General features: G+C 38.7%; 1 protein-coding gene across 5 annotated transcripts in view; it reads right to left on the bottom strand.

Moving 5' to 3' along the window:
- LOC128874126 (protein RUFY3) overlaps positions 1-12520 on the bottom strand; it is a 30125-nt gene extending 17605 nt beyond the window's left edge. Inside the window, exons 1-10 of one of the 5 annotated variants that reach the window (XM_054118479.1) lie at positions 9797-10403; positions 9268-9651; positions 6496-6674; positions 6305-6414; positions 5237-5444; positions 4984-5147; positions 4738-4900; positions 4548-4664; positions 4333-4473; positions 2033-2130 (exon numbers count right to left, since the gene is read on the bottom strand). In XM_054118479.1, coding sequence (XP_053974454.1) covers positions 2033-2130; positions 4333-4473; positions 4548-4664; positions 4738-4900; positions 4984-5147; positions 5237-5444; positions 6305-6414; positions 6496-6674; positions 9268-9625 — 1538 coding nt within the window. In that variant the 5' untranslated portion in view covers positions 9626-9651; positions 9797-10403. Of the gene's footprint in view, positions 1-1986; positions 3904-4332; positions 4474-4547; positions 4665-4737; positions 4901-4983; positions 5148-5236; positions 5445-6304; positions 6415-6495; positions 6675-9267; positions 10404-11624 lie in introns of those variants that run through there. The other 4 variants (XR_008456579.1, XM_054118481.1, XM_054118480.1 and 1 more) reach the window with 4 other exon arrangements.

The following is a 12520-nucleotide window of genomic DNA, read 5'->3' as shown; positions in this document are numbered from 1 at the left end:
TCATAATGTTTCTCCTTTTCGTAATTTCCACGTATTTATTTTCTGCGTAATTAATTTTCGAGATTATTCTACACATGAAACGTATAGACTAAGACTTTTGAGAAGTGAATAATTTAGACCTGCTTGAAATGAGAAACATACAGAAATGGTTCAGTTTAATTAGTAAAGTAAAGCAAGTGTTTGTAGACATGCGATGGAATATGTAAACACACTCTTTAAGTAAGTATTGAAGCGTAATTTAAATCCAAGGTGTAGTGAGGGACAAACATTTGTTTATACACATTTTGGCCTCGCGTTTGAGTTCTCTTCGATAAATAATTGTATTAAATTGTACGTGTAGAAACAGTGGGGAGATAGGAAGAAAAGAGAAAAATCATTTTACACAAAGTGAATAATGACACAGGGCCAAAAGATCTTCGAATGAAAAGAGGTTCTCCACCCCATTTTCGAACGATGATGATCTGAGGGTAATCAAATGCAAACTATTTTCTGTCATAAATTTATTTTCGCTGCGTTGGTACAAGCACACGTAGTGTATCGGTGCATTATAACGACCATTGCTCGATGCTTACACATAGTTATATTCGTAAAGAGAGTATGGCACGTTTACTCTGTAAGTCTTGGCGAACATGAACGGTCGTACCGTTTTTTTATTTTTTTTTTATTTATTTTTTTTTTTTTTTTAGACGCACAGACGGTACACGTAACGATGAAGAACGTTCAAACACGATTGTTGCGACTAATGGGAACCGAAAAGCGATGAAAAATGGTCGAGTCAACACACACGGGAAATCTAGAGAACGAAACTGGTGGAAATGATCGCAAGTCAGTTCCTGAAATACATTCTACACTGTCAATTTAACTCCTGATGGATGGTACATCGCGAATCGCATAATTGACGTAGAATCGATGCCAAAAAAAGATAAAGAAAAATGTACATTTCACACAAGAGCCTAATCAATATGACAGCCTGACAGCTCCGTGTCATACGTTCGCTAGCATCGTTATTATAATTCGTTCCAGCGGTTTATCGACGAGGTATAAATCTACCAATTATTGCGAGAAACGTGAATACCTCTATAACATTAATATTTATACATAGACGTAATATGTCAATCGAATTAGCCGTTGAGTGAAGGTTTGCCAACATCCCCGTTAACGTCAATTTGTTTTCTAATGCGTGTCACGGCTAAATCTACGCTAAATCCGATCGCGGTTCGCGACGCCTACGTAAAAAATAAATAACCTCTAGCTACAACCATCTAGCGTGTATCGTTATCGGTCTTCGATACAGCGACCCGTGAATCGAATGACGGTTATAGAAAATCCCTTATCGTAACGATTATATTTGTACGTAAATGCTAAAATCTTTAACGCGGATATTCTTGTGATATTTAGTATTTTTGTCAATTTTGTGTAGCTATACTGTTTGAGGCACGTCACAGAAAATGACCCACTAGAGTACAAAGAAAGTATAAGAAGACTTTTTCGGATTAAGAACATTAATAAAGCGATCTTTTGCGAAATTTTCGATGAACATTTTTAAAACTACGTACGATTCTACATAGATAAATGTTTATGTCGTCGCGTAAATACAAAATGGAACGTATTATATTTTGAGCGGAATATAAAAAATTTAAAATATGGAATCCGAAATATAAAGTTACAAATTTAAAATTAGAAGCTTAAATAACATCATATCATATCATAATCTTTTTGTTTTTATATCCTTTGTAGTTTTTAAAATGTTAATAGAAGGAACCATGTCAACAAAATTGTACGCAATTGAAACTTATAAAGCCTCGAAACGATAATTCCAAGGATGAACAGAAAAGTTTCGATGCGATTAGAAAATTATACAATCGTGGAACGAAATAATGAGCCCAAATGTTATGCAAATATGAAGTGTAGACAATCGAAGCATGAGAATGTTCAAGTAACAAGGTAGCAAACGCTTTGAGTGTAACCTAAGACTGGTGGATCAGTCGTGCTTATGAAATAACTAACACTAATGAAAGACAAATAAACATACTTTTCATCCATTTTTTGGATGGTCTCAGTCATCGATAGCGTCTTAGCCTCCAATTTAGTGATCAGTTCTGTTTTATGCTTAAGTGAGCCTTCACACTCCTGAAATAAATTCTTTTTCAGTAAAAAGCAGACAAAAAGTTGTTGTGTTTCTCGACTAAGAATAGCCCTGAAATCGCACAATGTTTTTATAAATATGATTTGCATATACAGTTTACAATTGCACATCAGCCTGTGGTAGTATAGTAGTGTCAAGTGTAAAATAGCCTTCCAAAAGGATTAGAACGACATAAGAAATTGTATCGTAATATAAATTAGTCGAAGAAGCATGCAATGTGAGCTTTCTTCCGATCACTTTTATAGTGACTCGAGTTCAAACTCAGTTAATAAAATTTCGAAAAGAATATCAATCATCCTGTCTAAACTGCAATACGTATAAATGAATTTATTTACTCTCGTAACGCGGCAACAGTCAACGATAAATCCTGCAAAAAAGAATGAGTGTTGCAAGTATTACAGGATAACCAATATCTTCGTCCAAATACATCACTAATCCCACAGTGTACTTGAATCAAGCACCCAAGACACTCTGTACAGAACAACGAACGTAATGAATCCAAATTGGAAGATAAAACATTTAGCAATTTAAGTTTATAGCATAGTACAATAAAAACCTCTACTCGACATTATTGTCTTCAATAGTTCTGTGTATATAATAGCAATTTCATTAACAGCGTAATTATGTAGTAACAGAGGACAGCTAATTATATAGAGTGTCTCAATCAGATCACACCTTGACAGACATTCCATTTGAAGCTTACCAACGCATGGATTATTAGATTATTAACCGTCAAGTATCTCAATTAATTTTCATTAATTTTCTATGCATTCCCAGACACGTAAAGTTCTGCTCCGTGCGAGCGTTCGAAGTAATAATTTGATATATTTTTGTTTAGTGTCAAATAATGCTTCTGGAAAGTCCAACGATGTTATAAAATTTCTGTGCCTTTTTTTTTTTATAAATGTAAACACAATCTGCGACACGAACTTATGAGATGAACTAATACATCAAGTTAAATTTATTAAATATTCCACCAAAAGGGGAAGATAAACGACCTCAAGCCCTCGAGTAAATGTTAATAAAAAGGATCAAATAAATTGTACGCATAATTCACGTTGAATTCATATTAGTACCTACATGAAAAATTTTTCAAAACATTATTGAACATTTCAGAAACATCCTGTGTATAAAAGAAATTGTTGCTCTTCGCACGCGCTCAGTTGATGAAGATATTAAACGAAGTTTCAAGGTGTATAATATAAAAACCACTCTCGAGAGACGAAGCCCTTTTACAAATCCGATTGCTCCTGTGTCGCCGAGGCTTCCACAGGAATCTCGCCGTTGCATTTGCTCTGATCCGAATTGTAATCAGACTTTGTTTGTTTGTTGTCGTTAGGGCCTTGTTGGGGGCTGTCAGCCTTTTTTCGTTCATTGTTATTTGGCGGATCTTGCTGGCTATTCGAGGGTTGCCGCTGTTGGCCGTTATTGGGTCGTTGGAAACTATTAAAAGGTGACTGTTTGTTAGCAAATTTCTGTTGGCTACTCGTTGGCTGTTGTTTATTGTTAGAAAAATGCTGCTGATCCCCGATGTGAACAATGTCCGCCGACGGGCAACCGCGCGGCGACGTTGGGCTAGTTTTATTAAGAATCGATTTAGAGACACTACTCGGCGTGGTGGGGCTACGCATATTCTCCCCGTCCTTCATCAGGTGGTTGTACTTCTCGAGGTTATGCAGGATCTTGCCGATTTGATTTGTCTTCGCATGCAGCCGGCTCACCATTTCGCCTTTCTGCGTTAATTCGTGCTCACACTCCTATAATGGAAACACGTCCAGAAAACAAGGAATTTGCTAAGTCTAACCGAGACCCCTAGTGGCGGAAGATATCTCGAAAGAATAAACGTTCTAAGCGGAATCGACAAGGTTCGCTAAAAAGAAAATCTGAAAAACTGATCGAATTAAAAACAAAGGTGAATGGAATTAACCGTGAAATCATTGAGGCATGCAACGATAGCGAGGTAAGAATCAACATTGTGCAACAGGTAAGCATAATCGCGGCGAGGGTATGCATCGTAATTAATTTTCGAGCTGAATTTTTCATTTTAATGCGGATGCTTGTGCAAAACCATAAATTACTTGCAATTGTATAATATGTATAAATCAGAAATTCTAACGAAGCAAAAGTACAGACATCACGAAGCATACCACGCCACGATTAGCATACAAAAGATTACTGGTCGTCACCTGTAGCTTTTTGTACATTTCCAAGTTAATTAATTTGATCTCGTCCAGCTGCCGCCGCAACGATATGATCGTGTCTTGTTTCTCGTGAATATCCTTCTCCAGCAATTTCATAGCCACCTCCATTTCGGATTTCATACTAATCTGTACGAAGAAAATTAATTTGTCAAACCTTCCCAGCTTCGACATCGAATACTACATTAAAAATCCTCCTCCACCTGTAATTCTAACTCTTTCTCCACATCCTGTCGCATTTTCCTTTCAGTCTCCAGCCTACTCCTCAATTCCTCGATTTCCGCCGTGGTTTCCGTGATCTTAATCGGCGGTTTCCCGTTCTGGAACGAAAACAATCCCCTATTCAACGAAACGTCCTCGGAACGGCGAGAACTCTGAAAGCAAAATTCGTACCTCGTTCGTGTCTTTCACCTCGATTCCCAGTTCTTTCTTTAACTGTCTGTTCTCTTCGTGCAACGATAGTATATTATTCTTGGCGATCGATAGATCCTCCTTCATGAGAGCGTTTGTCGTCGTCAGGGATTCCACTTTGGCTTGAAGATTTGTCACTGTAGCGCTGAAATCGATGGAGAAAATACAATTTCCACGACGTCGAGATAATTCCAAGACCGTAGTCGCGATTAGGTAAAACATGATTACTTTAGGTGTCGATTCAATTCTTCTATGTAGTTCTTCTGATCGAGAACCGTGGTCATGTTGTCGTTCTCCACCTCTTCGTCCGGAGATTCGCCAGGTATGTGATTACTGTTACGCAAGTACAGCGAAAAGTCAATTACGCCCTGTTGGCAATCAAGGTCTTCTTCCTGTCGCAACAGTTGCAATCAATTTCACTCTTCGAAGTCGGCCTTGCGGAATGCCACGTGATCGTCACGGGGTCGATGGGGGTACTGACCTTTACACAAAAGTTGCAGTCGATCACGTTGAGGCCCACCAACAAGCCCATTATGACGATTGCCTCCTCGCTCATCATTAGAGCGTCTGGTTCGAAGTACTCGGATAGTATGTCTTCTTTGTGATCGATCAGAACTTTCAAGTAATCCGCCAGCTTTTTCTGCATGAGTGCCATACGCAACCATGCTCGCGCTCTACCCATTGCGGTCCTGGAAAATGTCCCAATCTGACCTGACTCTTCTTGGAAACGCGACGAGTAGAGAATTAGACGAGCAGAGAGATTCGAGGAGATTCGATTTATCGTTGAAAATAAAAAAATACGAGAACCAGGTCTTACAGATTGTCAGAGGACGTTCTTGGACCTTGGAGTTTGTGCAGACTTTTATGGAAACATAATTAACTCTTTGAGGCTCGCGATTATAAAAGAAAAATAAATTCAAGTTGTACAGAAGAACAGTGTCAGCACCTTGCTAACGCGTTTTGACTTGTATACATTTCTGATTCCGCTTTATTGTACTTTTAGCGTTAATTCATAATATTGTTACATGAATGAAAAACTTTAAATAAAATTGCAAACCTAAGCAAAAGATGGGATAGTTTTTAGCCCACCTAACTTCGAAGAGCTAAAGAATGCAAGAGTGAGGGAAACTCAGAAAACTATATCCCTGCTGCTTTTATAATAACATTCATGTACTTTTGCATTTATTAACGAATAGTTTTACTGACTATGTGGTGCTGTAGTATGATATAGCGTATGTATAGGACAAAAATAAAAAAAATAATATATTAATTAATAATAAAATAATAATTTAATTTCTAAGTTTGCTTTCCAAACAGCACCACTTTCAATTCATTCAATTGCTGCAAAATTCTATACACTAATTTTATTCTTTGACGTTAGTGGATTGTCCTATGCCTTATATCAATCACTCACAATTGCAGTCAGACTCCAAACATTACATTTACACTTTGACATTAATAAGTCATTGAATCCTGAGTAGAGTCGTTGCAACTTCTCTGTATGTGAATAATTATCTAAGCAAAGGCAAGAAATAAAGTATGATTATACCTAACGGTAGGTAGATCACGAATACTGGACGTAATGTCCTGCGCTTCGGAACAATACTTCTCAACGAGCTGAAGTATATCCCAAAGCTCCTTCTTGGGTCCAAGGAGACCCTGAAATCGAAGGTAATCGGCTATTAGTGCCATTTTCGTGTGGCTAAATGGACCGACCGATGTTTCGAAGGTGACATTTACCTTCTTTGGTCGCAGACCGTGCCTAAGCACGTGTTCGAGGACGATGAAAAAATGTTGCAACGGCATGTGATCGGAGTCCAGCATTCGACCATATTTCAAGGAAGTTTCGATCAGCTCCTTGACTATCAGCTTCGATATATTAACGAGATTGCTCCTTTCGATGATGACCGGATCCCGTGCTGCAAAAACAACAGGTTCTTGTTCCAGTTGGAAGACCAAAAAATACAATTGTCCTCGTGCATCGAGTTATCGTATTTGCGACAATTATTGTTCGTGTCCTTTTCACTGAAATATTATCGAACAAGTCCGCTGTTCCCGGCGGGTATGGCGATGAATTTTTATGAATGCGAGTATCGACGAAGCGCAACGTAAAATAACTGTGCTGATAGAGTGCAAAAACAACCTGACAATCGTGTTAAAGAAATTTTCAGAAAATACATTGATTAAAAGTCCGTAATAAAATATAATAGTTCAGAATATCGGATAGTCGCAGTATCTACCAGGAAATTAATTCCAGCGTTCTCAAATCTTACAATTAGTGGAAAAAAATGAAAGTTCTGTCACTAACGCTTAAAATGACGATTGATCGTGAAACAGCACGTACAGTTTCAGCCGAATCTTAAAAAAGGGTGTATCTATCTCTGAATCACCCCTATTAGTATGATGTCATCCCATAAATAATACAGTTTTTTTCTTTTTTAAAGAACTACGGTAGTGACACACACCTATCCATTTGATACAATAACTAGTGTAAATAAAGACTTTAGATCAATGCCAGACTTTTACGGATACAAGCTTTACTTCTTTTACAAATTTAAAACGAAAGAGCACATTCGGTTACGCAGTACGAATTAAAAAAAAAAGTACATGCAGCGACAGTAAACATACGGCAAGTGACGTCATTAGCATAAGCCAATTCAAAAATGGCTCCATTACAGGAAACTGGAATTTTGAAGAGGAGAATTCGTATTAGCGGATGGAGACATTCTACGAGCAACTGTTGAGCAGAAGTCAACAGTAGCAATTGTTTAACTGGCTCAAACACTAAATTCGATTCATTTTACAATGAAACATCGCTAGAAAAATGATGAAAGGACAACTGAGACGTTCGTTTAATCGATTTACAGTGGAAACGAAATAAGAGGTGTTATTCCACACGAGAAACATTAGACAGCGAAGACAATGGTTAGTCTTGAAGTCAATACTACAAAAGATTTCTTCGAACGTCGAACATGGAAGTGATGAAACTTTCTTTAGACATATTAAAAATAAATGCATAAAAGGGAGATAAGAAATTAGTAAAAAGAAGAAAATGAATAGCAGAGCACGAGGGAAATCTTCTTCGATCGTTAACTGAAAACTGTCTGATCCATTTTGACGAAAAAGCTGAATTACTTATGGGATGATCTGATATCAGTTAACTCTGCCCAGTCAAACTGGAACAGAGGACAACGTTAAGATTCGTGAAATTACAGCGTGTCGCAATTATTGAACACTTCAGAAAAGCTGTCAAGGAGAAGAGTGTAATTTTTAGGCGACTATTAAAATGAATCTAACGTGTGTAACTTTAATACCTTTAGACAATTCTCATAGTGCATCCAATACAGCGAAAGACGTAGCAGAGTCACATAACGTTAGATAAAGGTGGTAGTGCATTTACATGCTAAAAGTGAGGAGACCAGGGACGAATATTATTTTTGGATGCCAGTGCACGAAGGAACAAGATGCACCAAAGGGAGTAGACGTCAACGTGGCTCCAACGATCGACAAGGGCCACATTTCGCGGTCCACTCTCGAGTTCATCACTTTGCATGTCACTTGAACATGCCTCGAAAACCTCGAATATATTCCTTCCACCTAGCACACAAACCATCGACGTTCATCTATACCGTTAATTGCATTTTTAACAATGCTCCTTCGAAAGTGTATATCAATCTCAGCACGCTTCTCAATCCAAAACGAAACCTAACGTTGTCCTTTCCTCGAAGATTGAACTTAGGACCCCATAGCCTCGATTGACAAGGTCAAAGAGAGTGAAAGTGGAAAAATAGATCAGTTGCTATGTTACAATCGACAGCAAAGATAGTTGAACTGGTCCGGGTTAGTTTAATACTAGAACTACCAAGTTTATGTACTTTGGACTTCGGTAGAAAATTACTAGACTATTCGCAACGTTTTTGCTGCAATTTTTGGTGAGAATTATTGGAATGGAAAACTAGGTACATTGTACCAATTGGAATGCTCTTTTACTTTCTATTCTTAAATATATAGTAGTGTGATTATAAAAGATGTGAATTGAACGTTGGCAGTTCTAGCGATAACTGAAACAGTTTTCATGGACAATGTTTCACCAAAAACTACTTTGACTGACCTATTCGATGTATACGTACACCAATCACAATGTTTACTGATACTATAAACAGGTAAGACATTTAAATATAACTTATTGGAAGTTATATTCAGAAGAATTTGGTCATTCATATCACTTGATGTAAATTCATTCAGTAATGAAGTTTCCCAATAAGTGGATTAATTGCTAATTTAACACTGATACCCAATCAATCCAAAAATTCTATAAAATCTATCTTTAGAAACTTATAGAAATCATAATTGTTTTTCAACCTCTGATGAAACCTTGTTCATGAAGATTGTTTCTTGTGATAATAAAGTAACCTAACCGACCACTGACAGATTCCTGCCCCGAAGTCCCCAAGAAAAAACGAGTCGACGAGAGTTAGGTGAAGCGATAGTGCAAGAACATCGAGTACAAACACAAGCTGGAGACGTGCTGCAATGGCGGTGGACTTGGCGGATTTATATTGCGAAGCTCTCGCTGATCGGGAAGCTGTTGCTGACGGTGGTGATGATGGTGATGATGAGGATGATTTATACCACTGAGAGCGAGAGGCGGCGACGGTGACCGCTGCATTGAGTCCTGCAACGAGAACTCGACATCCTGAAGTTCCTTCAGGCACAGCCACTCGCCGTCCACCGACACACGGAAATTGCACAGGTATATCGTGTCCTGGGCGCCAGCCATGTCCTCCTCGAGCATGATCCCTCCGTGATGCACCCCACCGTGGTCACCTGGTGGCCTGATCTTCAGACCGTTCTGGGATTCTTGCCGCATAGAAGACCGTGCGTAACAATGGAACCCTTCAGGTGAAATTATAGTTATCTCAGATGGGGTTCTAGCTGAATGTTTGGGTACCCCAAAAAATGGGGTTCTGGATGTCCCAGATATTCGAGCTCGTTGATAACGATCACTTGCTCGTCCCACTGGATAATGCAGCAATATTACCAAGGTATTTCCTTCGCAGAGCAGTTGATATTCTCTGATAAACAGTAACTGGATTCCTCAATAGTCTTCAACTGAATCTTCTTCTGTCTCGACCAACTCGATGGCCCTGATCAGCTGATGATATGCCCAATAAATAACTCGTTGCACAGTGAATTGTTGATGAGTTTTTAATTGTTTAGTCACTGTAGATCTGTTTACGTTATTGAATCCTTGTTCGAGAAGTTGCTGTCGGTTGACTCGATGCGGATGTCAACGAAACGTTACATTCATTCGAGTACGTAGAAATTTAAATATAGACACTGCGGTAGAAGCGACAGAAAAGAAACCTTGGCGTAAGCGGGAAAAAAACGATCGCTGGCACTCGGTTGATACTACATCGTAGCCTGGCGTCGCACTGTTGTAATTTTAATTAACGAAACAACCGTAAATTCTTATCCACCGTTGAGGAGGCACGCGTGATTCGTACGTTGTACGTTACTCGAAAAATATCACGATGAAAATGGCGAGCAAACCGGTGAAAAGTAATATTGATTCTCCCGCCGACGTTGCCTCCACCTACGATAATCAATATGCGCGCTCCGGGCAGCGACTGATAGGTGCTGCCAACTAGCGGCGATCTGACGACGTCGATCATGTAGATCATGATAAGAGGATCATTTCACTTACTTTTGTTATTTTCGTGGGTACCAGTGTCTCGAAAATTTTATTTAACGACTTTTAAAGTAGAATTATTATATAAAATAATAATTCTTTCAGTCATTGGACGTTTATCATTAAATATATTTTTCGATCCCATTATGGTTTCTCTCTCGTTTACAAACTGTTCTGTGTCATAACAGTTTTTACATATACATAAATAATATGGCTTTGTCCTGAAACTACCTTTTTTTTTTAATTCCAAGGTCATTAGTCCTTATACTAAATTACATTTTTGTTACTATACTGTGGTTACACCCTGTATACATACGAACAGATCCGGACATTAGAGTGAATCGCATATACTTACCGGGCTTTGCGTAATTAGTGTTGTATTCTATGATTAGATTCACAAGGCCGTAATCAGCCGTAAATTATAAAAGACATTACACGTACAATCGTTCCGAAAGGACTTCTATTTATTCGTGAAGGTATAAATATCTCCTATACACATGTATCAATTCATTCAACCGCGTAACATTTGTTTAATTCAAGTCCAACTTTGTAAACAATCTCTCGCGTACCCGGTATCACGTTATTAACCGCTTAACACCCTAACCTAAATATACTCGGTTACATATCGCTCTCCCAGTAAACCGAGTCAAGCTGATATAACCAATAAAAAAAAAATCAAGTAAATGAAAATGACACATTACATATTCATAGAACTTCTATGTATTTTCTACCATAGAAAAATGAACATTCAGGGGTTATCGTGGGACCTCAAGTTCCGCTGTTCACCATTTTAAAAAAAAACAACCAATCTTTCCTCGAATTAATTATGCATTTAGTGGAAACCACAGATTTATTCATTTAACTCAAGCTTATCGCTGTCGGCGTTTAATCGGGAGTCTGATAATCGCGTAGTAATTCGTAACGCGAGGTAAACAACCTATCTTCTCGGCGTCGTTGAGTCTATATATAAGTGATATTGTAATTGATGACGTGGCATGGTACAACTCGCCGAGTAGGCGTTTCTCGATGCAATAAAGTGAAATCAACGTGTGTGCGCGCAGATACGAGACCGGGACACGGAAGATTCACGCGCATTTGACGGACGGACGTTGGAAGCGTTTGAAACGCCCGCCTAAAACGGATCGAAAAGCATGCAGCTATGGCGCTATGTACTCACGTCTCGGCAACCACCAGGCGTCCAGTTTTCTAGGCCTCGAAACAACCAGATCCGGCCACTTGTCCTCCCGTATCGAATAAGTCGACGGCGATCGCGATACGGTTTTCTCGTTATCCTCGGACACCATGCTACCTGACAACGATTTCTCGGACGGAGATATTGGCAAACCTTCGCTACTCTCCGCGGCCATGTTTACGTTTTCACTACACGCTCGCGCGCGCACCAGCCGATGGGTAACTGTGTGAGTTCCCCGACTAAACGCGGCTATGTAGCGTCGAGAATTACGCTCTTCCGAGCATTATCTGACTATCCCGTAAGAAGTATCTCTGTCGTCGCCGAAGTTGGAGAGACGTGGTTAAATACGAACTGGAAACGTTTTTCTTTTTTTTAAGAGGGGGTGGATTAGAAACTGACCCACCTTTCGAGTTCCTTTAAAATTTTATTCAAAGTTTGAGCTTGTATTAATTTTAAATCTCGTGCCTCTATCAGTTGTACAGATTGATTCATTATTTTGGGTCCTTGCAATTCTTCTATCACCTCGAAACATATTTATTTTCAACCATCTGAAGTTATAATAAATTTAATTTTAAGTCGCGTGCCCTGAGGAGTTATACAGCGCGATTAATCATTTTAAAGCCTTGCAATTCTTCTATGTACCAACTAGAGATACCTTGAAAAATATTCGTCTTCATCTATTTTAATTAAGACGTTCTGAAATATTTGAGTTGGATCCATACAACAAGATTATGCTGCTTCCGTTCCAGTAACATGAGATAATTACTTTCGGTCCTCTCGAGTTTTAATGGTTATTCATAGACAGAATGGAGATTTATACCTCATCCTACCGAAACACTGTACTAGATAGTAGCAATTCTTCGTTGGATAAATGTCATCGC

This window comes from Hylaeus volcanicus, chromosome 3, assembly GCF_026283585.1.
Source record: "Hylaeus volcanicus isolate JK05 chromosome 3, UHH_iyHylVolc1.0_haploid, whole genome shotgun sequence".
NCBI lineage: Eukaryota > Metazoa > Arthropoda > Insecta > Hymenoptera > Colletidae > Hylaeus > Hylaeus volcanicus.
Note: the sequence above shows the minus strand (reverse complement) of the source record. Positions and strands in the feature narration are given on the sequence as shown.